Raw genomic sequence first — 27,363 nt, forward strand, 5'->3', positions numbered from 1 at the left:
ATCGCTAATGGTGCGAAGCCATAGCGCAAATCTCAACCAACCTCAGCGCCACAGAGGCCAATCGAATAGCAGTAGATGCGCGTATAAACGCACAAGCCACAGCCACAGGGGCCCTGCGATCCACCACAGCCACAACGGGCCCCCAGTTTTCTCCAGCTTTGGTGATCGTCACTCTCGATAGCGTGTTGGCTACGAAGCATAGTGGGCTCCCAGGGGTCTAAGCTCTCTAACATTCTCCTTCAGGCGGCGCGCAGTGTAAGTAGCACCCGCCAGCCCGTCTCGGCTCTTCTCCCTTGTCCCGCCGAAAGACACACCATTGTCGTATTCGGCTTTTCGCTGTGGTACGACGCCAACTTTCCAGCTCCTACGCGCAACCCCACGGCGCTTCTTAAAATTTCCCGGTTTCACTGCATCTGCCGGGCCATTGGTCACTCTCCGGCCGCTCTCTGCGCTGCTTCCAGCCAAACTGTTGTTGTTGCGCCCTTGTATTTCGCCGTTTTTCTGGACTGTAAACAAACGACGTCGTTGATACTGTAAGAGGCCCCGTCAAGATGGCGTTTGGCATCCTCGAGCCAAGCTCGGGGGAAAAAGTTCCAGGTAGGAAAACCCTTGAGGAACGGCAAGGAAAAGGGAAATCCAGAATAGCTCTTGGCGCGGCGCGAGATTGGCTCGATTGATGCGTGGCTGATGGCGACTAACGGTGGTATTTCCAGGCACAACGCATTTCTACGATGACCCTTCGCAGCCCCAGACGGCAACAGAGCAAGATACCGCGAGACTGAAATGCGACACCAGCGGAAAGATTCCCATCATCCTCGTGCGTGCCCTGTTTAGCCTCAGCTGCGGATATGGCCGTGTGACGAACGTACTGACATGCTTCATGGCGCGCAGGTCCCTCAGCCCTCGGATGACCCCAACGATCCTCTCAACTGGCCCTTATGGAAGCGCGATCTCGTCACCTTTACTCTCTGCTGGGCTGGCGTCCTCGCCACCTCACTGGGTCCCATCTTGGCCGCAAACACCGTCACTCTCTCTCGCATCTTCTCCAAGACTTTTACCAGGGTCGCCCTTTTAACCGGCTACTTCCTTCTCGGCGCCGGCGCCGCCGCCATCTTCTTCGTCCCCTCTGGTCGAGTCTGGGGCAAGCGACATCTTTTCCTGCTGGGCATCCTGATTATCATCGCATCAAGCGCATGGGCCGGATCCGTGGGGAAAAACTATGGCAGCTTGCTGGGCGCTCGAGTTCTTCAGGGCGTTGGCACTGCTCCGTATGAAAGCCTGCTCAACGCAGCTGTAGGCGACCTGTACTTTGTTCATCAGCGAGGAGTGCGCATGGCATTCACCAACTTGGCCATCTTTGGCGGAGCCTTTTTCACCCCCATTGTCGTCGGAAAGATTACGGCGGCGATGGGTTGGAAGTGGAGCTTCTACTTCGTGTCCATCTTTATGGCTGCGACGCTGCCTGCCGTTTTCCTCCTTTGCCCCGAGACCGCATATCGCAGAGATGTCAGGCTCAACACCGACACAAATGCCGAAGGCGAAGAGGAGATTAAGCTTCAGCCCCGGATCGCGACAGTCAGTAACCCGCCCTCCGATGAGGAAGAGACGTCAAAGACACGCACCGGCTTCGTTCTCTTTCCAACTTCAGCGGCACTTCAGCCAATCGGAAATGCCAGGACCCCAAAGAAGAGCTTTGTCGAATCTCTATCCCTCTTCGACGGCGCCAAGACGGATGAGCGCTACTGGGTCCTGCTGCTTCGGCCATTCCCCCTCATCTTCAACCCGGCCTTTATCTGGGGCTGTTTGATTCAAGGAACCATGATCGGGTGGACCATCTTCATCGGCGTTCTTGTCGCTGCCATCTTCCTCGGGCCGCCATACTTTTGGGGCGAAGTCAAGGCCGGTTACGCCTACACAGGTGCCTTTGTCGGCGCTCTCTGCGGCTTCGCCATCTGCGGTCTCCTCGCCGACTCCAGCGTCAAGTACCTTACCCGAAAGAATCGCGGCGTCTACGAGCCCGAGTTTCGAATTCTGCTCGTCATCCCCATGCTCATCATTGGCGGCATCGGCTTGTTTGGCTTTGCGCTGACTGCTGGCAATGTTATTTCTGGCCAATACAGCTACCTTGTGCCTCTTGTGTTCTTTGGATTCGAGGTCGCCGGCATGGTTATTGGTGCAGTCGCAAGTTCGTTATACATTGTCGATGCTTACAGTAAGATAATGACCCCTTTGCGATGATGTCACGAACATTATTGTTTTAAGGTTTCTTTGTCATCCAGACCGCTTACACTTGCTACAGGAGATCTCACGATTGAAGGCTTCACTCTGATGATTATTTTCAAGAACATCTTCAGTTTCATTCTCACTTTCTATGCCTATGACTGGCTCATCAAGGGTGGTATCCAGCACACGATGATTGCCATTTCCATCGTTCAGGTCGTCGTATGCGTGCTTAGCATCCCTATGTGTATGTATCCCTTTGAAATGTCGTGCTCACTTTTCCGAATGTCCTATTTACTGACAGATGGATGATGTAGATGTGTTTGGTAAACGCTGCCGAGCATTTTACCACCGTCATGATTTGCTGGCCCTTACCGGCTTACAATGAATGTGTGTCGTTTATTCCTTTTCGAACTACGTGCGAGCGTTGAAATTTACGACTGCGGCGAGACGCCTTCTAATACCCAAATGAGAGTCTCATCTTTTACTAATATTGTAATGGGAATAATGTATGGAATGATACCAAAGATAATGGACGGTGATGGGCGATATGCGGGACTTGAGTACTAGCTCTTAATAATGCAAGAGTGTATTCTATATAATTGTAATTGTATCGTGGAGCTTTATAGAACACAGATTGTTTCTCACTTACATACCTATGTAGGCGCTCACCACGTTCAAGTATGAGGTGAACGAGATTATATATTTGCATACAGCAAGGACAAGGACACCTTTCTTGCATAGAACGACAGCGTTAAATTAAGGCGATAGTCGAGATATAAGAGAAGCGCGACCTGCCCTCACTCCACGGTCACTGGGCCGTATTTATACTGCACAATCGCCAAAAAGCATCAGGGCATGCTCAGGGTAGATCTAAATCTGGACAGTCTTTTGGATTCTCAAAAAAGACTCCTCCTAACTGCTCAATCGCCTTGCACCGTTCTTCCATATTAAAAGCATTGTGAATGATGGCGGCACCTCTTACTCTAGCTTTCGTATCTGATGTCTTGAAAACCCATACTCCGCCTCCCGCTGGCCAGCCAGCAATCACTTCCATGTAGTGTGGCTGATACCTATATGCTCTATAGTCGGCCTCAGTCTTCCACCACTGGGCACCCAGCTGCCGCACTATAATATCTGCATTAGCACCTCGTTTACTAAAGAAACTATAAATACCGATACCGTCTAACAGCAGGTACTTACTCTTATCGCAGTGTGCGTCTTCTTCAGCGGTGGCATTGGGCTCAGATAGAGATGGCCGAGGTATACTGCGAAATCGGTCCAGTCCTAGGAAGCTGAGTTCAAAGCCGAGGCAAGGGTAAAGGATATAAATGCCGCCTTTTGATGGCCAGCCTTTCACCTTGGCTCCAGGTCTCATGCCATACTCGCTCCTGAAATCGGGGGGCCCCTTCTCGAGATAATGTAGATACTGTCGATATTCTGCCTCGAATCCTGGCTCCAATGTTGGGATAGCCCATTCTCCCTCGAAATAAGGACTTTTATTCTCATCCACCTTGGTCGCTTGTGCCTTTGATTGAGAGAAAATGAATCGAAGAGTAATAAAAGCGGTCGTGAAAGCGATTAGATGCGGAAAGAGGAGTCTTGCCATTGTAAATGCTGTCCCTTGGGTTTGGGAGCGTAGGGGAGGATGAGGGCACAACAGATTTCTGCAGCAAATCAGCACTATAAGTACTTTGCGAAAATTGGAAGTGTACACGCAATCGGTGCGGAGAGTCTCGCATGCACGCAACTTCAAACAGATTTTAATTCTGGGGGAGGGGCTGCGCCTCACCACCAATATGCAGTTCACCACCAACGTGCATGGTATAGCCAAGTATCATTATGGAAAAGGTACCTATGTCGCTCTATAACGGTGTCATGTCATGTATATGTACCAGTAAAGATATGAAAAATCCGGCTCTCACAGTTTCCAACAGAATCCGTCCTGTGTTGGATATCGTCTTGGAAAGCCACTGCGATCAACCGGTGTATCGAGAAGAGAATTCATTGCGACTCTTTAAGATGGTAATTGAGAAGCGAGGAGGGGCAGCAAACTATATGCTTTTTCAGCTCTCAACGTTTCCCCCACCCTGTCGTGAGGCCGGCGAATAAGCAGCGCCCAATGGATCAGCTGAAGCCCAAGAGAGCCTGATTTGTTTTCTTGTTACAGGCTGCGCTCACCAGTCTTGAGGCGTCTCTTCCCTTTTCCTAAACCTACAATACAATCATCTGTAAAAATGGAGGTGGAGCGGTTTCAGACGCACACTCGCAGCATCACGGGCAACCAGCTTGGCGATTATGTGACCATCCACCAAGGCGACGTGCATTACTATCACGCAGCGGCGCCTTCACAGCCCCGGACGCCAATCCAGTCCATCCCGTATCTCCGGAACAAAGAATTCGTGAATCGACCAGGCGTCGTCGACAAGCTCCAAGATCTCTTGGTGCATGATTCCGAGTCTTTCAACGATGCCGTCCTCTGGGGGCTGGGCGGGTCTGGGTATGAATGACATGCTACTGTATTTATTGTATCGTCACTGCTGAGCAAAAGCTGACAGTATGCCGATGCAGAAAGACTCAGATTGCGATCGAGTACGCTTACCGCCGATGTGAAAATCCCCAGTGCTCGGTGTTTTGGGTGCACGCAGATACCAGAGCCGCATTTATACACGGCTACAGGCAGATTGCGGAACTGTTTGGGCTGCAAGGAATCCTCGACGGCCAGGAATTGGACTTGCTCAGGGCCGTCAGCAACAGGATCCAGTCCGAACCCCAGTGGCTTCTTGTGCTCGATAACGCCGATGATCTCTCTCTATTTGGCGTTGGGGGGATTCAAGAGGGATCGACCAATCTCTTTGACTTTGTCCCAAAGACAACAGCCGTGGGAACTACGGGAAGTGTCCTGTGGACGAGTCGCGACGGACAGGTTGCCGGCTCGCTGGTGCGGCCATTACGCAAGGCAGTCCAAATCCCGCATATGACATCCATGGAAGCGAGAGAGCTGCTTGCCATGGCGCGGGGCAGAGATTTTGAAGATGGTAGCAACGACGATATCAAGGATGAAGATCAAGATACCGAGAAGCTCCTTGAAGAGCTCCAGTGGCTTCCCCTTGGAATCTCGCAGGCCGGAGCTTACATGAGAAGGACGGAGACGACTGTCCGAGAGTATCTGGCTCTGCTGTCCAATAATGAGGAACGATGGCCGCTCCTGAAGAACGAGCAGGTCGACATCTATCGAGAGACCAGCGTCTCTAACAGCGTTCTCAAGATCTGGAGCATTTCAGTTGCTCGCGTCGAGCAAGAGAACTTTCTAGCTTCGGAGCTGCTTCGCGTAATGGCATATTTTGACAATCGAGATATCCCTTACGACATGGTTGAGGATGCCGCCCGATACGTCAGCACCTCCAAACTGAGGAGCGTAGACGTGAAAAGAGCCATCGTCCGGCTCAAGGAGTTTTCCTTCATCAAGCTTCGCGAGGGAGAAAATGGCGGCCAGAGTTACGAGATGCACAAACTAGTCCAAGAAGCCACCCAGTACGCTGTTTCTGCGGGGCAGCAGATGGATCAGGATGATTGTTCAAAACGGAGCACTACCAACTTCGCCAGGATCGCTATCCAGGTTGTTGATAACCTATTTCCGGATCCACAAAAGGAACATGCAATGCATGGGGGAATAGGAATGATGGAAGAAGCCGAAAAAGTTCCAGATTTACTGAAGCGCTGCGAGAAATACTTTGCTCATGTGGTCAAAGTTGCAGACTGGACCGAGATATCCAACGAGGAGAAGACGCTGTGTGTTCTTCTCAGCCGAGTGTCACGTTACTTGAACTCTCTGAGGAGATGGAAAGATAAGGAGTTGGTGGATATTCGAATCTTGGCCCTTCGTTCGCGTCTCTTCGGCCCCGATCATGTCGATACAATACGCAGCGAGAAAATGATGTCGAAAAATTACTACAAACAAAATCGGTTCTCAGAAGCTTTAGAAATCGAGAAGAGGGTGTTCACGAAGCTCAAAAGCGCTCTTGGTGAGCGCAACTGGTACACTGTGGAATCAATGCATAACATGGCCAATATCATGTGTAGACTCAGTCAATTCGAAGAAGCCGAAAAGATGCAAGTAGATGCAATAGAGCTTCTTGGTAATGTAATGGACGGGCGTGCCGGGATGCTCATGGTCGACTGCCTGCATTGTCTTGCGCGTGCATACTATGGCCAGCAGAAATTCGACAAGGTCGAGGAAGCCTGCGTCAGGTCTCTACAGTACTGTCGAGACAACCTCGGAGGAGTCAGCTGTCACTGGTATGTCTCGGCGGCGACACGTACACTCCAATTCAGGGGCCAAGCCCTGGTCATACAAGGCTACCTCCGACCTCAAGCAACTACCATGATGGAGGGCATAGCGGAGGAAATCTGCAAGAGAATCCAGAGACAGACGCACCTTCACGAGGTGCCTCGCACGGAATTGCTGGTGAGCATGAAGGCCGCGGTGTACAAGTACGCGGAGGTCATAGATATGCAAGAGAGGGTGGTGGAGTTTTATCGCAAGACGTTTGGTGAAAACTATCACCTCACAATGGCGGCAATGCGGCTTCTTGCGAGACTTCTTCACAACCTGTGTCGATATGACGAGGCCGCACCCATTCAAATCAAAGTCGTCAAGTTCTTCCGGGACGCGGTTGGGGAGGAGCACCCCCTGACGCTGGACAACATGGTAGGTCTCGCGACGATATACCGTGGCCAAGGCCGCTTCAGCGAGTCAGAGGATATCGAGAAGAAAGTGCGGCTTCTCTATTCAAAGATGCTGGGTAGGTCTTTTGCGCTGCGCTTTCTTCCTGGTAACAGCAACTTCCCTCCAAAGGCTCTTGTCGATGCAGATAATGAAGTTGGGAAGATGCAATTAGAGTATTACGAGTGTCTACTGCATCCAACACATGCTTCAAAGTCTTTGCCAGCTACAGCCGCTAGAAAGCCCTGGATGGGCCAATTGATAACCAAGTCGACGATGAGCAGCAAATATCGGTTATTATATATATTTAGTTTCTCTTTTTCTTTCATTGCTCTTGTCCTGTCATGTGGGTTTTATTTTGGAGTTGCATAGAATATGGCTTGTGTTTAGTGCTAAGACGAGAGAGAAATGAGAGAGAACAGGAACAAGAGAAGAATAAACCATATAGTAGTAATATATATTGAAGATGAATTAAGTAAGGTAGTTGACCAGTATTTCCTCTCATAATGGGCATTGAATTTTATAGTAACTCCTAAGATCAAGAGTGACTGGTTCAAGCCCAGACTCTTCCAATGAATAACCACCTATCAATAACAAAATAACATTTACCGGGGTTGAGAAAATAGAAAGAAAAAAAGAAAAAAGAAAGAAAAGAGCAAAAACATACAACAGCCGGTGTTCGCCAGTGGTCACCCACCTGACTACTAATCTGCCGGTTAGTGGGTTGTCTAGGGGGGAGCGGACGGGACCCCGAATTCTCCACTACCTATGGTCGTATGTGAACGAGCTTGGAAGCAAACCAGTCTATAGAAGAGGTTACAGTCCTAATCAACCAAGCGTTTGCAATACGTGTCGGACGCCATCGTCAATAACATCAATGTTGCTTTCCGCATACTCGCACAACTCGCCATGATTCTTAGCCTCATGGACCCTCAGTGGATTGACCTTCTTAAACAACTGCTCGTAAAACTGCCTCAAAGCCAATCTTGTTCCCGCGTTGAGCTGCGATGTAAATCCGTATTCCTGCGCGGCTGCTTCCACCTTGGGAAAGTTGCTCAGTGGATTGTTGGGATCGAGGGCCAGGAAGTGTTTCAACCTCCAAACTGATGGGCGCAGTTCTCGTTGAGCCAGCGGGAAAGACAGGAACTCCTCCAGACCCAAGTCACGATCTAGCATTCTTCCTAAACCGTATCGGCGAAAGAGATTTGCAAGGCTGCCCTTTTCATAGGCTAGCCAGAACTCGTTGAATGAGCATGTAGGCTTCTCGGGATAGTTTCTTATTGTAGTCCCTAGACTTTGGTCGTAATCTGTCAAGAATTTATTACCACCTACAAGCTGACTGTAGAGGCTCCCAAGGCCTTGTTCCCCCCATTCATCACGACAGACTACGAAGCCAAAATCGTACCATAAATCAAACTCGGCCCCATCATATGGGTTTGGGTGGGAGCTATCCAAGGCCAAAGCATAAACTAGAAAGCAGTGCCGTTTTGATGGGGGCTCCAGCTGTTGAAAAGGTTTGACGCGATCCTCTGGGTCGAGGTAAGGTCTCGCGGCGTTTACAGCTCTAACGACGGGGTTGTCCTTGCCATTGAGCTGAAGAGGTGGGTTTGAGTTATCAAGGATGTGTTGGTTTCGAAAAAACCATCGGAAGTAATCCCCACGATTTTTTTCAGGCAGTTTGGAAAATGTCTTTATGATCTCGCTCACAAGGATATTTTTCTCTCGCCATTCGTTTAGCTGTATAGCCTCAACATGTAAGTAAAGTACGAGGCCCTGGTAAAGGCCAAGGAGGTAAGATTGCTCTCTCCAGTCACGGCACCTGGCGAGCCCAAAATGCTCACGTGTCTCGGGGTCGTCTGGAAATTGATCTCTGATAACATCATCACAGAGTCTATCCGCAGTGGTTATCGAGCGAGCCGAACACTTGGTGAGGTGAGACAATCGCATCTTATCTTGGCATTCCCGGCTACAGAACCAATCCAGGTTGCAGAATTCGCAGCGGCGACTAGTCTCTCGTTCACAAGTGTAACATTCGCCTTGGAGCTGTTCAGGTTTCGGTATTATTCTCGCGGACTGACTTTGGGTTTGACCAGGCAAGGTATCAAGATTGGCTTCACATTCAGCTCCACTTGGCAAAGGTTGACTTAATCCTTTGTTAGAACATATCAAGATGTCAATGGAAAGTGGTAGCTCACTTGGGGCTTGTATAATCTTCTTCATTGACATGACTGTGTCTCGCCCCTTGGCGCTGCGATCTAAGATACTCTGAGACGAGGGATCGTACATAAGGATCTTGGCTAGATTGCTGTCTCTTCGTCGCAACTGAAGAGCCTCCGATTGTGGACTCACGAGCATGGGCAAGCTTGTCGGTCTTTCTACCATGTATAGATTCCATCATAGCTTTCTCGACATTCTTGAGAGCTCGAACGAAAATTGAGCGTTCCTCCTCAGCTAGCCATGAAATTTCAGGCACAGTCCAGAAGTGGTAGAGCTTGCCATGGCATCCCCTTGTCGTATAGGACCCATAGCTCTGAACAAACCTGTCGCAAAGGAAACAGCTGCGCTTACTGCAGCCCACGTATTTGAAAATGGCCGCGCTGGTACAGTCGTGTTTTGCCGCCGCTAGGATGACTCGTATTTCTGCGTGTACTTCGGAGGCCGATGACTTCAACTTTTCAAACCTTTCGAGCAGTCTTCTCTTTGCCGAACCTTTATTTTTGCTGGTTCCAAAGATAGATTCTACTGTCTTGTCGTTGAGTTCAAGACCTAGGGATGGAAATGTCCTCTTCAACGACCAGGCGTTGTTTCGATCCGTCCTTTTCGGCCTGTCTGTGCCATTCGGTGAATCCATCACCGGGAGGATCCGGAGATTTTGGAAGCCAGAGAGTCTCTCTGCGCTTCTAATCAGAGTGTTGAAGCATGTCTGTAACTTACCGAGGAAGCCCAGCGCGTCTCTCAGCGACCTTGTATTAGTATTGTTGCCAGTGATCTCATCAAAATCATGCTCTTTATACAGAGAGAACATGTCATGGGCGCTCTTTACAACTTGCTCAGGGCCCTCCTGCGTTGGCGAACTTATCACGTCATTTATAAGGGCGCGAAACTCCTCGAGGTGCGAAAGAAGAGATGCTATGCGACCGTTCAAGGATAGAACCTCCTTCTGCCGTGTTTCAGGTGGAATAGTCCCTTTCAAAGCCTTTTTGACCTGACTCATGTAATTGTTTAACCTGGCCGTGTGCAATTGTACCAATGATGTCCAAAGATTCTGCTTGGTGGAAGCGGCGACCGGATTTAAATAGTAGCCCAATATTAGCTCGCACGTGTAAATCGGCAAAGACTTATCAGACCTGAGGAATCAAGCGCAGAGATATCTCGCAGACTAGGGGCTATAGTTTCCAGCATGCAGATAGTTCCGTCCCCTTTTCTGAAGCCATTATTTTTTGCTACAAGAACGTCGACTCGATCTGGCCATTCGATCATCAGAGACGAGGAAACATGATGACCCCCTTTCTCATTCGCAACAAGCTCAGATAACCTATCAAGAAAGGCCCTCTTTAGCTTCCTCTTGTCGAATAACAGGAATTCGTTCGCGTTAACGGAATCAGTGTCGTCTGGCTTATCAAATTCTGTCTCTTCGTCGGGCATTTCCGAAAAGTTCGAAGCTTCCTTAATCTGGCCACCATTTTTTAGCCGCAACAGTTTGGCGTAGGCTTCAAATCGAGACTTGTCCGGTCCCTTTACGCCCCAGGGAAACAATAGGCTCATCTTTCGATATTATTTTATGGAATGCGAGTAAAGATACTAAAATGTTAATTCAGTCCATCTGGGCTTGGAATCAGGCCTCGATGCCGCTAAATAAGGTGCGGGATCACAACTGTTATGATTTGCTTGTTTTGTTTTATTGGTAGAGGGCAGCGATTTGACCCATCACTTTGGCTGTTTGGCACACCACTGTTTGATAGGCAGGCTGCATGGTAAGGAAGCCTTGGTGTATAGAAGCACCTGAATTCTCCACTACCTATGGGTTGTAAGTAGTGAAGTACTTACTGCTGCTTTTACTGCTTCTATTGCTTCTACAATCAGTATATATAATTGAAACAGAAATTAAGACAATTTGATACGCTCTCACTGTTTGAATCATTTGAATCATGAGGTATGCTTGTAGTTAAAGTTGATCATGTCAAACGTTACTATTTCATTGGGTATAGGTATATATATCTCATTATCCCACCATTCCCCATCCATCAGTACCTACATCGTAGTATTTACTACTAGTAGCAACCCCTGCCATCAAATTATGCTTTGTCAGCTCCAGGAGAGGCGGCTCCTGATCGGGCATTAGCCAGAGTCGACTTCTTGACGAGGCGCAGGCCACCAAGCAGAATGATGAGGGCCTCAACGCCAAGGATGACACCCAGAGTGACGAGAGCACCGATGACACCGGCAACGGGCTTGGTGATGTTGCTGTTGTCAGAAGACTTGGCAGACGAAGCGCTGGCGGTAGAGTTGGAGGCGCAGGTTCCGTCAGTGTTGCCGCAGGTAGTGCACCAGTCGGAGGTGTTGGCGACAGCAAACTTGTTCATGCCAGCCTTGAAGTCGTTCCAGCTAATGGTAGTCTTGCTCTGGCCAAACAGAGGGTAGGTCTTGAGGCCGTTCTCGGCAGCAGTGCCGTTGGACCAGAGGAAGCGAACGGTGAGATCATCCTCGGAGAGCTGAGTGGCGCTGGGGGCGACAAGCTCGAGCACCATGGAGGAGGCATAGTTGCAAATGCCGTAGAAATCGCTATTGACAGCGGGCAGCTGAGCAAGTCCGAAGAAGGACATGAAGGCACCGTAGGCACCAAACTGGATGTTGAACTTGGGGACGGCGTTGCCGCTGGCGATGCCCTGGAGAGCAGTCATAATCTGGCCAGCGAGGACGGAACCAGCAATGGCGCGGACGGGATCGCTGCTGTTGTAAGCGAGGTTCCACTCATGAATAGAGGCATAGTCATAGAGGCTAGAAAGGGTGGATTTGGTCAGGAGGTTGTCAGAGGGGATGGAAGAGTTGTGAATTGTGGCGACATTGATGTAGTCAAAGACTTGAGGAAGAGCAAATGTTAGTCAATTGCAACATACTGAGGACGGCAGTCCATGAGGATCTCAAACATACTTGTGTAGCCATTCTTGAAGGTGGCCGTGCTAGAGTTGAAGGTGGTGTTGATAACAGGCAGCAGGCCCTGGTAAAAGTCCTTGGTATCACTAAAGGTGCTCTGATATTCAGGACTCAGGAAATAGTTGTTCGAGCTGACGACGGCACCGCTGCAGCCACTGCTGCCTTGAAGCCAGGCGCTGCTCTCCGAGTTGGATGAGCTGGCAGAGGCCACGGTATTGACTGGGATATATTGATATCCGTCAAGAGGAGCTACAACGGTGGTGCCGTTGGCAAGCTTGGTGGAACCGGCAGCCTTGTTGGGGGGATACAGCCACTGCGCAAAGACGCCAGCCGAGTTCTGCAGCACATTGTCCACCGGGGCCGTGATGGCGAGCTGGGAGAGGACGGCCTTGTCGACGCTGATGCCGGCAATTTGCAGAGAGGCGCCGTCGTCGATGTAGCGGTTACGGAAGAAGTCGGCTGAGCTCTTGACCTGGTCGGCACCAAGAGGAGTCAGGTTGACGGGGCTCCATGACTTGGCCGTGCGGTCTCCGTGGCGGTGGAAGATGTACACGCCGAGCACCTGCTCAGCGGCGGCTGGTGCGACGGCAGCGGCCGAGAGGGCGAAGAGGAGCTTGGACTGCATGTTGGTGATGATGGCGGCGGTGGTGTTGGTGGTGAAGCTGGATCTCTAGCTAGAGCAGCTCAGCCCTACAATCTCTCAGAGGATGCCTGCAAGCTCCAGAACAGAAGCGCTGAGAGACAATGGGGCGCGCGGGGGAGGGACATGGCTTGAGATATATAGATTAGCAGGGCAGGCAGATAAGAGGCCTGGAGCTCCATCTTGCACGCACGGCATCACACGAACGGCACGGCCTGCTCCGTCCGAGCGAACCTGTTTGCAGAAACAAGCTCTGCTGGGCCCAATTAGCCCGGGAACTTTGCTCACAGGCCTGCAGCTTCGGGATCTGTTGCGGAGACCAGGCAGGGTGGAGAGCTGGGCGGGAGCGAATCGAAGCAAAATGGGCGTTCGAGATGCCCCGCCCAGCGCAAAAGAAGGTTGCCGCATGGATGAAAAGGGCATCGGCTGGCTCGCGTAGCAGATGGTCGAGAGGGGCTGCTTGGCAAGTTCGAAGGATCGACGCTCGAGGCACTGAAGCTTTTTCGCCAGCACAGCTGAAGGCGCTGCTTTTGGAATGTCCAGTTGGCAAGCTGCACTGAACTCAATTCGCACGGATACGTGTATACGGTTGATTCTGCCTGGCATGAGGCAAGGACAAAGACAAACAACGCCTCCATGTCACAGCAATGTCAGAATGAATCCGGGCCCGTGCCATATCAAGTGCCCGCCGACTGGCACCGCGCGTTCGATTAGCATCTGCCTCGTGCTGGAGTGTAGTCCTCGTCCTTCAGTAATCCTCGTCTTGGCCGCCATCCCACCACTGCACCAGCCTAATCCCATTCAGACCGTCCTCCGCTCTCTCGCCTCCAGAGCTTCTTCGCCGACGACGAAAATGACGAAAATGCAACCCAGCCCAACCTATTCGCGTGCCGCCACCACCACCACCATCACCACCATCACAGCACCGCAGAGCAGAGCATAACCAAGAAATCTCCCCCGCCGGAGATGCAATCGCGGCACTATTGGGCAGCCATGCGCCGTAAGTCGCTCTCGGCTTAGCCATCGCGGGCATCGTGCCGACAACCGCGAGCGTGCGCCGAGGTGGGGTTTCTGGCCGATGATAGGAACAGGCCGTTTCTGGCCCAGCTTCGCCAACGCGCAATTGGCCTGAAGAGGACGACCCGTTCACAGCGTGGCTGACAGCAAGAAAAGGCTATTTGGCGCCATGGCGCAGGAATATTGGCGCAAGCCCAGAATGCCTGCCCTTTTCTGGGCATCGGCGATGAAGCAATACTTGAAGTAGATAGAATTATCCATCTTAGATTGCTCGGCCCAGATCCGTCGCCACCGGAAGCGACACCAGCAGCAGCCCTTCTCTGCGCCCTCTTCATGCCGGCCCCATCTCATTCGATCGCTGCGAGTTGCCCTTTTCAGCTCCTGCCTGTCCCTGGTTTTGCGCTCATGGCTCGGTTCAAACACGAGATTGTAAGCGGCGCTAAGTTATCTGCTATATCCCAGTCATTGCCGCTTGGCGATGTTTAAACGGGCGTTTAATATCCAGCTGAGCAGCACACCAAGTTGCGTTAGTCCAGAAGACTGCTCAGCTCGCCTATGCATGCTGCTGTCGGCAGATAAGAAAAATGCTACGTATTAGGTAGTAGTATGTAGTAGTATCTCTCCGAGGCCGCCGCCCACATTCCGAAGCGATGCACGGCACCTCAAATGTTGGCTGTGATGGCCCGCCCATATGCCTATGACCTGGCTTTGAGATGGAGTCAGCTCCATGTGCACCCAAACGTGCGACTACAGAGCCGAGGCTGGTCTAGTGACTTGTACCGTAGGAGTGGTGATTTATAGAGAATCCATGGACATGAAAGTGCGCCTCAAACACCCTCTTACATAGAGTGAAACCACAGAAATAGACTTGATGTATTCGTCTAACATGTGTATATATACCATTAAACATTGTGCTCCGGAAATACCAATACTAGCTTGATTGCTGCGCCTTCTTCAACTCCAGTGCTAAAACACGAGCCAGATACCAGCATCTTCAAAATGAGGGCTCCTTCTTGCCCAATCTCATCCTCTCTTCCTCCTCTTCTAGGAATGCCATCATTCTCTCTTGCCTTGCCATGAGCTTCTCACAGCTTAGACTTATCCTTCTTTCCTCCCTTTAGGCCTTCAGACATTTGGCCCGTCTTGAGGAAATCAGGATATTGTACATTCATATCCACACCCACGGTATAGGCACCCTGCCGTCTCCATGATCCACCGTCAACAGGAATGATCTGGCCGTTGACGTAGCTGCCGGCATCACTAAACAGGAACACCGTCGCATCTGCAATATCCTTTACGGTGCCGAAGCGACCAGAAGGAACCGTCTTTGTAAACGCTTCAATCTCCTCGGGCTTGCTGCTCGCCAGACGAGCCATACCCTCGGTATCGGCAATGGGGCCGGGGGCGATGACATTGGCGATGACGCCGCGGGGGCCGTACTCGAGCGCGACGCTGGCTACTAGCGAATCCACGGAGGCTTTGGCGGCCGCAACGTGGGCTTGGTAAGGCATGCCGGTGTAGTGGAAGGTCGCGGAGACGGCCAAGAAGCGAGGGGTCGAGCTGCGGAGGAGGTGAGGAATGGTGGCCTTAATGGTGTTGTAGGTGCCGAGGACGTCAATGTCCATGACCGTCTTGAAAGCGTTGGAGCTGATGCCGTCGATCGGGGCGACAAAGTTACCTGCTGCGCCAGCACTGCGGGCACCGTCAGTATCAATACGACGCACAACGAATAGCGACAACTCACATCACATAGTCAATGCCTCCGAGTTCCTTGACGCATTGCGCCGCCGCGGCTTCGAGACTCTCAATCTGCAAAAAAACGGTCAACGTCAGCGCTGATGGCTCATTCTGCCAATCACGAGCTCCATTCTTACCTTGCGCACGTCGCATCCTCCAAGGCCAATGACCTTGGCGCCCGACCGAGCCGTCGCAATATCTTTGGCTGCGGCCTCTGTCTTCTGAACATTTCGGCCCAAGATGAAGGCATTCGCGCCGAGTCGAACCAAGGCTCTGGTCTGCATGCTGCAAATGGTTCCCGCGCCGCCGGTGACGAATACGACCTTGCCCTCTGCCAACAATCAGCCGTTAGCCATGCTTCTCTAGCCATCTCCCGAGCAGGAGAGTCTCTAAAAAGGGGGCAGGGGTGCTCACTGAAGATGTCGTCTCGCCATACGGCGCTCAGGTATTTGGATTCGGGGACGGACATGATTGCGACGCGATTGTTGCTGACAGAGGTAGTAGAAGACAAAGACAAGGCAGAAGGAGTCTGGGCAGAAGAACTGCTATTTGTCTATTCGTGTCCTGTCGGTTCTACCGGATACCATTCAACGTGAATCGAGGAGTAAATTGGTTGTGCTATGTCCCAACAAGAAGTGATGGAGGATTGGGATTGTTACATGTTGCCTAAATCAGCACTTGAGCCTCGGCATGACTGTGGGGTGTACCCTCAACGGTCGGTTAAGAAATGTCCGCGGGAATCGATTTGTAGTACGCGGTAGAATCTGGGGTAACCCCAAGAAATTCCACGGGGAAAAAGAGACTTATTTTCCATTGCTACCGAGTGGTTGATGTTCATTAGTGTTGAGTAGCATTTGTTTGCTGTAATATGTTATCGCATGCATGTGATGGCGATGATTAGTAATCATAAGAGTGGATGCTCGGATGCCTTTATTCATGAAGTTAATCTGAACTGAGTCTCTAAATATTTCATATTGCTCTTCTTGGGGCTAGTATTTCCCGATGGAAAAGATAAACTGATTTACAACATTTAAATCTTACTTTTTTAAAAGAAAAAAAAAATAACAAAGAGCGGCGATTGTGGCCAGAGTACCTGTCTCGCTGCTGTACTCTGAGCAGCTACTGGGTATATATACCGACCGACATTACAGTTGTCTCCACGGCCGCTTAAGAGACTCTGCTCCATATTGCACCAACGATAAATCAATTCACCACAGTGACTGGTGCCTAGACAAAATTGAAGCTGCTTCAAATGTAGAACCTAAGAGCTGAGCGTCATATAGAAGCGACTCCAATAGCACATTGCTGGCTTCTTTTACAAATTCATGCACATCTACGCTAGGTTGTCACTCACATCTTTCACTCCTATTGCCAACACATGCCTCACCTGATCTTAATCGCATGCTGTGTAACGACCCATGTGTTCAAGCATGAGGACCCTGGAAGCCTCTGTTTGGCCGGTTGACATTAGTTATATCGAAATCTCTACCCATGGAGGATCGCCCAGCGTCTGTTTCAAGCTCGCTGATCTATAGGTACCTAAGTAGATCTTTGTTGCTAGGTACAGCAATAGGTAAGGAGACTTGATCTTTGCCACTCAACCATTTACGTGCAAATTGACACGTATGTATTGGGGGCGCCTAGACATTGGTGCAATTGACCTACTTGCTCACAGCCCAGGTAAAAGGGCGTGAATACCAATCGAATACCTGGCTCCTTGCAGCTTAATTGGGGCAGCGTGAAGAGAGAAGAGGGAACGAGAATGGAAGAGAAAGGATCAAGGCCAACAAAAAGCTTCAGCATCTCACAGCCCGCTGTCACAGCCATCACAGCGAAGCACAGGCCACCTCAGCAGTCCACTACAGCGCCGACTCGGCGTGCTATTCGCTAGCGGATAGCGGGCCCCAGCTCCGCGTCTCCGCAGTCAACGAAACACCAAGCCTTACCTCGTCACCAATTAATTTCACCACCAACAGTCCCCTCTGCCGTCGCCCATCAAGCATCGCAACTCGCATAAGAGCCAGCGCATCGCGTTTTGCACATTTCCACGTCAGGTCGAACAGCTGTCACCGCTAACTCGCCTTGCTCTGACGAATTTAGTCGACGCCAAGCTTGCGCCGCCCGCGCTGGGGCCCGCCTCGTAGCAGGAAAACTTTAAGGAGCCCTCGCCGACCCTCACGCGGGAGGACATCTGAGAGAACAAGATCAACTGTGCCAGCGAATTGATCGCTGCCAGTGTCCGAACGATGCCAAACTCCTCGGACCGAGCTGTGCGATTCTCGGGTGGCAGCGACGATGAAGCAGCCAACATAGCCGCCATCCAGGACTCGAAGCAGCACGCCTTGGTCCAAGACGAAGACTCGTCCCCCGAAACCAACGGCGTCGACCTGCACGCCGTCGAACGTCAAGACGAACTGGGGTCGCTCAGCAGATATGCAAACGCCCCCAACAGCCTCACCGGATCGCTGAGTTCATTGCCACCCGGAACGCACATCAATGGCGGCCCTCCTCCCAGGACTCAACGACCCAGTGGAGGGGAGGCGGACGCGTTGCAGGCTCAGCGCCCCAAGGGGCCCATGAGAACTCCTTCCAATACATACAACCCCTCAAGCTCGCGAAAACCTGCCGCCGCACAGACGCAGCCGTCATTCTCCGAGGCAGGCCGCTCGTCATCGAAAACGCGACTACGGGGTGGCGACAGTCGATTTAAGGCGCAAGAACGAGCATATGTCCAGACACTGCGTCAGGGAGGCTATACGGGAGAATATTTTAGCCAGTATCAACAACCAAACGGAAATGATTCGGATTCGGATGGCGGTGGTGAGGGAGAGACGCCTTCATCTGAGGGCCCATTCGAAGACCGCCTCGATCAAGAGACCATCATGTTTTACGGCAACGACGACATACAGCCAACAGATGAAGATATTGCAGTGCCCGAAAATCGGGAGCGGCTAGAGTGGCATGGCATGCTGGAGGCTGTCTTGACGGGAGATGTCGTCAAACAGGAAAAGAAGCGTCTAATCAATTCCACCGACACCACTGCCACCAAGGCTGCCTACAAATCGGAACTGTGGTTTGAGCTCCGCTCTGAAGCCTGCGGGAGGCGTGTTCCAGTCCAGAGGCGCATCATAGACGAGGGTCGAACGGCGATAGACCGCGTCCTGGACGAAGTTACTAATTTTCAAGTCAAGGGGACCAACGAAGCAGGAAAGCCCCCTCATGAGCAAGTCAAGGACATTGTCAAAAAGATTGAGAAATGCGAGACCCTGTATCCTTCTTGGTCTGCTCTGGTGGATGCGCATAGCACTGCCGAGTCCCCCAAGTTTCTTGAAGCGTACGATGCCATCATGTCCTGGTACAACACCAACGAAATGATCAACACCGAGCTCTCGATCCTGAAGAAGTGGGTTGGAAACGAAGATTTGGACTTTTCTCGCACCAAGCAGCGATCGCCCGCCGTTGATGGCATTACCAGCGACGAGGCGTCTTTTCTCGACAAGCTCATGAAAGAGGATGGCCTGCAGTCGCTGTACAACGACAATGCCAAGGTGACGCTCAAGGGCGAATTAGTCCAGAGAGGAATGCTGCAGCCTATATCTACAGTCATTGAGAAAGCAAAGCAGACGCTGATCCTCAATTCGATACCGTTCCAAAAGCGACACTTGCCTCCGTACCTTGACGAACTGCTGACCCTCATCAGTTTTCCGTCACGGCTGATTGAAGAGATTATAAGGACGCGCTTAGAGTATACCAAAAAGGTCAACGAGACGGCCCAGCAAAACCCGTTGATGCAAAGCCAGATGATCTCCCAGTTTCAGCTCTTGTTGCAATTTGCGATTAGGATAAAGAATGAGTACCTCAGCATCGAGAATCCAGAAGAAGGATGGGACCTGCCTCCATGCATTGACGATTCATTTGATCAGGTAGTGCTGGAGGCTTTACAGTTTTACTTCAAGATGCTCAACTTGAAACTCAGTGGGAACAAAAACACGTTCAAGGAAGCCGAGCTGTTGTTTCAGGAGTGGGATTTTGCCAACGAGATTGGCACGTCCCTCAACCGCGGCAATATCAAGGTTGCAGAGCAGTTTAGTTCACTAACTCTCAAGGCATTCAACCGCCTGAGCTCGACGTTTGACAAGGAGCTCCAAGTCAAGCCCGAAGAGAGCGCAGCGGATATGAGCAAGCGATACAAGGCGGCTTTGGACTCTGTGCGTGTCCGCCAAAGAATGCTTCAGCGCTTCTCCAGGATGCTAAGCGAAAACTACGAACATGTCTGCGACTTCAACACCTCTCTAGAGCCGGCGACGACGCAGATGCTCTATGATCACCTCGTAGCGTCGGGCCACTTCCAAGTGGACACGCGTGGCGTGTTGGAGTCTACTGGCATCTACTTGCTGGCAAGTCCGGCTCTTAGGGATAGGCTGTATGACATCCAAGCAATGATGGCCATCACGGCCCAAGATCGATTCCCTGCCGATACTGGCGATGTGTACATTCTCCTGATCAGGCCAGAGGGAACCTTTATGTGGATCGGCGATACGGTATCTATCCTGCTCAAAGAGCAGACTGTCGATCTAAAGCGCGGTCAACTTCGTCTGTGTGCCACAGGCAGCCATTCCCTCACCCAAGCGCGCAAGATATTCCTCGAGGCCGCCGACATGCATCTTGACCTCGTGGGAGAGTCACGGTCGAATATTCACAAGGTGAACACGAGGCTGACTGAAATTCGCCGCGTGGCCTACAAGCTCTCTGAAACGTTCATGGACAGCGTTGAGATCATCAGAGACCAGACACAAGGCAAAGATTGCCAAGAGCTCATCCAAACCTGCTTCATATTTGCCACGGAATTCGGTCAGCGCTCGCTCCTCTACATGGACAGCAACCGCAGACAGATGAACAATATCAAACTGACCAAACTTGCCTTGGACTGGGTCGGTTTCATCTGCGATGACTGCATAGCATCGGATCGAAGAACCTTTCGATGGGCGGTGACTGCTCTGGAATTTGCCATGTTCATGACCCGCGGGCGCCACATCTTGGGCCTTGGCGAGGAAGAGTACGAAAGAGTGCGTGCCAAGGTTGGCGGGTGCATGGCTGTCCTGATCTCACACTTTGATATCATGGGGGCCAGATCCAACTTGGCTGCTCAGGCCGAGAGGGAGCGAATTGAGAATTTGGTGATTCAGTTCAAGAAGGATAAGAACAAGAATATGGATGACGATGAGGCCACTTGGGGCGTCATTCAGCAGCGAGTGGCAAAACTTGACCTGGTGGACGAGCTTCGGCAGGAAAAGGAATCTGAAAGACGGGCATTGGGCCGCGTGCTCGAGACCAACAACGAGGCTGATCGCTCGCTGGCATACCTATCAGCGTCGGCCACAAACGTCACAGTGCGATGGCAGCAGGGCCAGTTTGTTGGCGGAGGCACTTTTGGCAATGTCTACGCCGCCATGAATCTAGACACGGGCCATCTCATGGCAGTCAAGGAGATTCGTCTCCAGGATCCCAAACTGATTCCAACAATTGCAGAGTCGATTCGCGAGGAGATGCGAGTTCTGGAAGTCTTGGATCATCCCAACGTTGTGTCATACCACGGCATCGAAGTCCATCGAGACCGCGTTTACATCTTTATGGAGTTTTGCTCTGGAGGATCGCTCGCTAGTCTGCTCGAACACGGCCGTATTGAGGAAGAGGAGGTCATCATGGTATATGCACTCCAGCTACTGGAGGGCCTTGCTTACTTGCACGAGAGTGGTATCGCTCATAGAGATATTAAACCAGAGAGTAGGTTTCCCTTTTATCTACTCAGAAAGGAAACATGCATGCTAACCGGTGACAGATATTCTTCTCGATCACAATGGAATCATCAAGTATGTAGATTTTGGCGCCGCCAAGCTCATCGCTCGACAGGGCCGCACCATGGCAGCTGATCTGCACGCTACAAAGCCAAACAAGTCCATGACTGGAACACCGATGTACATGTCGCCAGAAGTTATCAAGGGCGAGAATCCTGGTAAGGCCGGGTCGGTGGACATCTGGTCACTGGGATGCGTGATTCTCGAGATGGCAACGGGACGACGGCCATGGGCCAACTTGGACAACGAATGGGCCATCATGTATAACATTGCCCAAGGAAACCCGCCGCAACTCCCTTCGCCGGAGCAACTTAGCCCCCAGGGCATCGATTTTCTCACCAAATGCTTTGCACGAGATCCTAAGCAGAGATCGTCGGCAATTGAGCTGCTACAGCACGAGTGGATCATGACTATTAGAAACCAGGTGGTTGAGCCGGCGACACCGAGCGACACTAGCGGATCGTCTCAGTCGCCGTTTGTGTCGACCACTTCTACCAGAACGAGTATTGGGCCGGATAGCTATTATTAGCCATTTTCTTTCTTTTTTTTTTTTTTTTCTTTTTTTTTCTTCCTTTTCTTTTCCTTTTGGTTCGTCCTTGGTGGGAATTTTGGGTTGGCTTTCTCTTCTTCTTTATCTTTCACATGACGGGATGCAATGCACGAACCCACGGAACAAATCAAGTACACAAGCGAGCATGGATAATACGGAGGGCTCGAATGGATCTTTTACGATATTTATATGCTTTTTCTACTATTTTTAATTCTTTCACAGTAGTCTTGCAATACGGGAGGGAAGATTGATATTCTGCTTTTACGATACCTTATACACAAAGATTGCATCAGGACGAGAGTCTGGAGTTGGCAAGTCATGTTTGATATATTTTTCACATGCAAGCGAAGTAGTGTCAGGTGATTACTGGTATTTGATGCTGGAAATGAGAGGATTGACAGTTTTGAAAAGACGATGAATGCGAGGAAATTTGAGCAATGTTTGAGCTATAATGTCTTTGGCTGAAAGAGACTTGACTACTGTCTTCTTAACTACGCGGACACATGTTACAAACGTCAATATGAGGGTATATCAGGGCCAAACAGATAAGCCTAGAATTGAATAATGTTGCTCTACTGTGTTTCGGCTAGTAAAGGCATCTATCAGAGCTGAGCTAAGACTGGTGGGAACTGATTTGCTAAAGTGTGCTGAGCGGGAATACAGAGTACGTAATATATAATAAGGACCCCGAGGCTTACTTGCCGGAACCTGCTAGAGACTTGTATAGACGATTACTGCCAGTATATACCCTCCATCAGTTTGAACGTATCACGTAGTGCTAGGTATCCAGTAGACCTCATCGCGTATAATCAAGTATACACTTGATGAGTAAGAAATTGTAAGAAATTGTACATATCAAGTCCCTGGCAAGTCGTTGATAAGTCCCCCATGCAAGACGCACGTTCGGCGAGCCGCATTCGGAACCGGCGCCTACCGTCGCTGCCAGCGCTCTTTCCCCCGCCAACAGCCCCGCATCGACGGCGTGTTCCGGTGTGGGTAAGAGCGGATCTGCAGACGTGGAAAGAGCGACTCGGGGCCAATATAAATCCCGGCTTCTCAAGGGCGAATTTCTTCTTCTCCCTTCTTTTTTTTCTCTTTTTCTCCCCCGGGCGCTGCTTCCCCCCTTCTGAGTGCTGCGAAGAAGGATAATATTTGAATTTACTACTGGATACCCTTGTGCTATATTTGCTATTTTGCTATTTGTGTCTAATTCTATCATCTCAATTGAGTGACCGTGTCAGTAAAGCAACATCAGCTCTATCGTCAAACCTCGCCATGTCCGCCAGCCCGCCCATCCACTCCGGCTCTGACGCCGCCCAGATCGCATCCACCTGCGCGTCGCTCAGCATCACCACCACCGAGTTCGCCGAGCTGCAGAAGCGCGCCACCGCCGCAAAGGCCACCGCCTACTGCCGCTACAGCCGCTTCCGCGTCGGCGCCACGCTGCTGTGCGCCGACGAGGCTGGCGACGTGGTCTACGTGCCGGGCGCCAACGTGGAGAATGCGTCGTACCCGGTGGGCACGTGTGCCGAGCGCGTGGCCTTTGGCACGGCGGTGACGAGCGGCATCAAGAAGTTTAGGGCCATTGCCGTGGCGACGGATATCAGCCCGCCGGCTAGTCCCTGCGGCATGTGCAGGCAGTTGTGAGTAGTATTTCTGATTTGGCTTTTGTGGTGTTGGTGGTGTTGGCGGCGGTGATATATATGCAAGGGAGAGCACGGGAGAGATGGAGAGACAGGGGTGGGAAGACCAGGGGAGAGAGTGAGAGAGAGGCTGAATAGTAGTTTTGAGAGCGGCTGAGATAACTAAACTGACCCGATTGGCTGCAGCATCCGCGAGTTTTGCACCCAGCAGACGCCCGTCATCATGTTTGACAAGAACTCGGACTATGTGGTCCTGACGGTGGACCAAGTAAGCCAAGCATCCCTTCAGAGCCCCTGAGCTACCGCACGCGGCAACTCAGACAAGCGTCCTCTGCCTTGTTTTTTTTAGTCGTACAACCCATAAGCTAACACATCCCTTACAGCTTCTCCCAATGTCTTTTGGTCCAGACGCTCTGCCGCCTCCTGGCGCCCCTGGATACTAAGATTTGATGTCTTGGCTGTGCTTCACACTATTGACGCCGTACGGCTGCGACACCCGTGCGGCTACTGCAAGGAGTACCGGGGAAGGGCGGGAGGAGATTGGTGCCACTAAGCTGGTACCTGACAGATGATTCATGGTTGTTTTTTTGTTTATCAATCTATTTTGTTCTTTTCCTAATAATGACAGAGTAATTTGAGTTAATGCATGTCTTGAATGACAATTTCCACAATGCGGTGACCACATGCAAGGGAAATCCCGTGGGACTCTTGCTATTATCTTGATACAGATCATTTGTATTTGATTCAACTAATGAAGTGGAGGAAACAAAATAAGGCATCCCTATCAGGATATCACAAATTAGTCACTGTTGGGCTCTATCCAAGAGAGGTGGCAGCATGCGGAACTAGTATGAATGGATCCAAAATAAAGTCAATAAAGAATAATTAGAAAATGGATATCCTCCGTATTTGGCTCGTCCTATCCGTAATATTCACCCGCCATGCTCCCTCCATTCATCCTCAAGCATCTCTCATATCTCTATCCCGCAAACCTCCTTCCCAAGTCCCCCTATACCCATGCTGTACTGTATGTAAAATAAAACGTAATGTATCTATGTATTCGTAAGAAAAATAAGGTGGCTTCTACACAACATCAGACGACTTGTCTCACTCATTTCTCGCTTCAGCAGTCATCGTCGCCACCGTCGCCAGGAGGCCCGTACGGAACAGTGATAGGCGGCCGAGCAAGGGTTGTGAATGTTGTGGGGACGCTGCGAGTGGAGGTGGTGGTCTGGGGATTGGCAGGGACAGTGGCAGAGGTGCTGCTGGTGGTGGTGGATGAGACATGATCATTGAAGGCTCCTCCAGGGATTGTGAAGGACGTGGTGGAGGTGGCGGTGGTGGAGCTGCTGTCCGTGGGTTCGCAGTCATCGCCAGTGGGCGTAGCGGTAGCGGTGCTGGGAGTATTGGTACTTGACGTGAGGGGATTTGACGTGGTTGAAGCTGTGTTTGAGGAGGTAGAGCTTGATGTTGCGGTAGTGGACGATGTCAGGAACTGACCGCCTGGTGGTCCAGAGGAAGTGGTGGAAGCAGTGTTTGATGTGCTGCTTGAACCATCTGTCGGTTCGCAGTCATCCGGACCAGGATACGCAGTTGTCGAGGTAACTCCGGTGGTGGAAGACGTCAAGAACTGGCCTCCTGGTGGTCCAGAGGAAGTGGTTGACGCAGTGGTGGATGAAATGCCACCAGTTGAGGTGGACGACGTCAAGAACTCACCACCTGGCGGCCCAGAAGAAGTAGTCGAAGCAGTGTTAGTCGAGGTGGAGCTCACAGTGTTTGATGTGGTGCTTGATCCATCTGTCGGTTCGCAGTCATCCGGACCAGGAGTCGCAGTCGTGGAAGAGACCCCAGTGGTGGAGGTGGACGACGTCGAAAACTGACCTCCTGGAGGTCCAGAAGAAGTGGTGGAAGCGGTGGTGGATGAGATACCACCGGTCGAGGTGGAAGTAGTGGACGACATGCTATCGGTAGTAGATGTTGTTGAGAACTGACCGCCTGGGGGTCCAGAAGAAGTAGTGGAAGCAGTGTTTGTTGTGCTGCTTGAACTATCTGTCGGTTCGCAGTCATCTGTATCGGGAGGGGCAGTCGTGGAAGAGACCCCGGTGGTGGATGACGTTATGAACTCGCCTCCCGGAGGTCCAGAAGTGGTGGAAGTGATAGATGAAGTTCCACTAGGAGTGGTGGAAGCCGTGGTGGACGACATGCTACCGGTAGTAGACGTAGTTGAGAACTGACCGCCTGGGGGTCCAGATGAAGTAGTGGAAGCAGTGTTTGTTGTGCTACTTGAGCTATCTGTCGGTTCGCAATCATCAGGAGGCGCAGTTGTAGAGGAGACTCCGGTGGTGGACGACGTCGATGACTGGCCACCAGGTGGTCCAGAGGAAGTGGTGGAAGCGGTGGTGGATGAGATTCCGCTGGGAGTGGTGGAAGCCGTGGTGGACGACATGCTACCGGTAGTAGACGTAGTTGAGAACTGACCGCCTGGGGGTCCAGATGAAGTAGTGGAAGCAGTGTTTGTTGTGCTACTTGAGCTATCTGTCGGTTCGCAGTCATCAGGAGGCGCAGTTGTAGAGGAGACTCCGGTGGTGGACGACGTCGATGACTGGCCACCAGGTGGTCCAGAGGAAGTGGTTGACACCGTGTTTGTTGTGCTAGCACTAGTGGACTGGGTAGACATGCTTCCGGTAGTGGAAGAGGTGCTGCTGGAAGAACCCTTGCCAGTGGATGGCTGTCCTCCAGGAGGAGTAGTAGACCCAGCAGGGGGGTTGCTCTGGGTCGACGAGGTGGTAGCAGAGCTAGGTGGGACATTTCCAGTGGAAGACGAGGTACTACTGCTCACAGTGCTGGAGGATGTCAAGGACTGACCACCTGGAGGCGACGAAGATGTGGACGACTGTCCCCCTGGAGGGGTAGAAGAGCCGGTGCCAGTTGATGACTGTCCTCCAGGAGGAGTAGAAGAACCAGCAGGGGGGTTACTCTTTGTGGAAGAAGTGGTAGAGGCAGATGAAGGAACGGTGCTACTGCTGCGGGTAGTAGTAGACGACGTCAACTGGCCTCCTGGAGGTGTAGAGGAAGACGATTCAAATGGAGTAATGGAGCTGCTAGATCCGGTAGAAGTCGCAGTAGAACTGCCTTGACCCCCAGGGGGTGAATACGGCGGCGGGACATATGGCTCAGATTTCGTCGCCGTAGTGGACGTCCCAGGAGTAGGCGGTCCACCCTGATGGGTAGTGGGAGTGACATAGATTGTCGTCTCGACAGTCAACGTCGTGGTGGTGGTGATGCTCAGAGTGGCACATGTCTCCAGCAAGAGCCTCTTGTCCAACAAGAAGGACTTGGCCAGGTCAATGCCGTCATCCAACTAGAAAATGATGTTAGTTCTCGACTCAAAGCTTGCCATGTGAGCTCAGTAAACCCACCTGATCTGCCTGAGCAGCCACCACAGACAGCAGCCCAGTGGCCGCAGCAAAAGAGAGGAAACGCATATCAAGTATTACTAATACACACAAAAAGGACTGATATTTAAAAAGAGGGAAAAGTAAAGAACGAGAAGAAGTATAAAACAACACCCAGCCAGACAAACACTGGCGGAAACAGTATATAAAGAGTGGACGGCCTGTCAAGCAAATTATCCTGTCCCAACGATGGTCGGACTTGATCAAAATTTTTATCAAGAGGAACACGATCAGGCCCATCATTTATAACAAATCCCCAGCCCCTGCACGGCAACAATTAATGAATCTGGAACCAAAATAAGACCTTGGGATGAGCCCTCTGAACGCAGGGAGAGTTCGTCGGATGCGAGACCGCTGTCAATAGTC

At 51.3% G+C, this 27,363-nt stretch overlaps 9 protein-coding genes across 11 annotated transcripts; 4 read left to right on the forward strand and 5 right to left on the reverse strand.

Annotated features, from left to right (window-relative positions):
• The first annotated feature begins 334 nt into the window (after window positions 1-334).
• On the forward strand, window positions 335-2,967 carry TrAFT101_003910 (uncharacterized protein). Of its 2 annotated transcripts, XM_024898976.2 has the most exons (5): window positions 335-597; window positions 714-817; window positions 892-2,212; window positions 2,300-2,467; window positions 2,538-2,967. In XM_024898976.2, the coding sequence occupies exons 1-5, from the start codon at window positions 552-554 to the stop codon at window positions 2,606-2,608; spliced, it is 1,710 nt and encodes a 569-aa protein (XP_024766318.1). In that variant the 5' UTR covers window positions 335-551; the 3' UTR covers window positions 2,609-2,967. The 2 variants fall into 2 exon arrangements, with proteins under 2 accessions (XP_024766318.1, XP_065983129.1); XM_066127021.1 differs by having other exon boundaries at window positions 714-2,212.
• On the reverse strand, window positions 2,803-4,249 carry TrAFT101_003911 (uncharacterized protein). Its single transcript, XM_024898857.2, has 2 exons — window positions 3,424-4,249; window positions 2,803-3,348 (listed from the first exon to the last, which is right to left on the reverse strand). The coding sequence occupies exons 1-2, from the start codon at window positions 3,827-3,829 to the stop codon at window positions 3,083-3,085; spliced, it is 672 nt and encodes a 223-aa protein (XP_024766317.2). The 5' UTR covers window positions 3,830-4,249; the 3' UTR covers window positions 2,803-3,082.
• On the forward strand, window positions 4,178-7,459 carry TrAFT101_003912 (uncharacterized protein). Its single transcript, XM_024901656.2, has 2 exons — window positions 4,178-4,720; window positions 4,792-7,459. The coding sequence occupies exons 1-2, from the start codon at window positions 4,458-4,460 to the stop codon at window positions 7,316-7,318; spliced, it is 2,790 nt and encodes a 929-aa protein (XP_024766316.1). The 5' UTR covers window positions 4,178-4,457; the 3' UTR covers window positions 7,319-7,459.
• Window positions 7,412-10,711, reverse strand: TrAFT101_003913 (uncharacterized protein; the record flags this gene model as incomplete). Its single annotated transcript, XM_066127022.1, has 3 exons — window positions 7,412-9,089; window positions 9,142-10,151; window positions 10,394-10,711. The coding sequence occupies 3 exons, from the start codon at window positions 10,709-10,711 to the stop codon at window positions 7,775-7,777; spliced, it is 2,643 nt and encodes an 880-aa protein (XP_065983130.1). The 3' UTR covers window positions 7,412-7,774.
• Window positions 10,712-10,859: 148 nt separating this feature from the next.
• On the reverse strand, window positions 10,860-13,999 carry TrAFT101_003914 (uncharacterized protein). 2 transcript variants are annotated; one of them, XM_066127023.1, is made up of 3 exons: window positions 12,098-13,999; window positions 11,076-12,026; window positions 10,860-11,010 (listed from the first exon to the last, which is right to left on the reverse strand). In XM_066127023.1, the coding sequence occupies exons 1-2, from the start codon at window positions 12,723-12,725 to the stop codon at window positions 11,242-11,244; spliced, it is 1,413 nt and encodes a 470-aa protein (XP_065983131.1). In that variant the 5' UTR covers window positions 12,726-13,999; the 3' UTR covers window positions 10,860-11,010; window positions 11,076-11,241. The 2 variants fall into 2 exon arrangements, with proteins under 2 accessions (XP_065983131.1, XP_024766313.1); XM_024899005.2 differs by having other exon boundaries at window positions 10,860-12,026.
• A 595-nt stretch (window positions 14,000-14,594) lies between these two features.
• TrAFT101_003915 (uncharacterized protein) lies at window positions 14,595-16,299 on the reverse strand. The gene is made up of 4 exons (XM_024907292.2): window positions 15,909-16,299; window positions 15,632-15,825; window positions 15,502-15,566; window positions 14,595-15,449 (listed from the first exon to the last, which is right to left on the reverse strand). The coding sequence occupies exons 1-4, from the start codon at window positions 15,961-15,963 to the stop codon at window positions 14,843-14,845; spliced, it is 921 nt and encodes a 306-aa protein (XP_024766312.2). The 5' UTR covers window positions 15,964-16,299; the 3' UTR covers window positions 14,595-14,842.
• A 1,039-nt stretch (window positions 16,300-17,338) lies between these two features.
• Window positions 17,339-22,689, forward strand: TrAFT101_003916 (uncharacterized protein). Its single transcript, XM_024901654.2, has 2 exons — window positions 17,339-21,278; window positions 21,334-22,689. Exons 1-2 carry the CDS (start codon window positions 17,741-17,743, stop codon window positions 21,876-21,878), a joined length of 4,083 nt encoding a protein of 1,360 aa, XP_024766311.1. The 5' UTR covers window positions 17,339-17,740; the 3' UTR covers window positions 21,879-22,689.
• Window positions 22,690-23,015: 326 nt separating this feature from the next.
• Window positions 23,016-24,413, forward strand: TrAFT101_003917 (uncharacterized protein). Its single transcript, XM_024907291.2, has 3 exons — window positions 23,016-23,542; window positions 23,729-23,810; window positions 23,926-24,413. The coding sequence occupies exons 1-3, from the start codon at window positions 23,175-23,177 to the stop codon at window positions 23,983-23,985; spliced, it is 510 nt and encodes a 169-aa protein (XP_024766310.1). The 5' UTR covers window positions 23,016-23,174; the 3' UTR covers window positions 23,986-24,413.
• TrAFT101_003918 (uncharacterized protein) lies at window positions 24,078-27,027 on the reverse strand (the record flags this gene model as incomplete). The annotated part of the gene is made up of 2 exons (XM_024903142.2): window positions 24,078-26,903; window positions 26,962-27,027. 2 exons carry the CDS (start codon window positions 27,025-27,027, stop codon window positions 24,666-24,668), a joined length of 2,304 nt encoding a protein of 767 aa, XP_024766308.2. The 3' UTR covers window positions 24,078-24,665.
• Window positions 27,028-27,363: the final 336 nt, after the last annotated feature.

The sequence above is a fragment of the Trichoderma asperellum genome, chromosome 2 (assembly GCF_020647865.1).
Source record: "Trichoderma asperellum chromosome 2, complete sequence".
Classification (NCBI taxonomy): domain Eukaryota; kingdom Fungi; phylum Ascomycota; class Sordariomycetes; order Hypocreales; family Hypocreaceae; genus Trichoderma; species Trichoderma asperellum.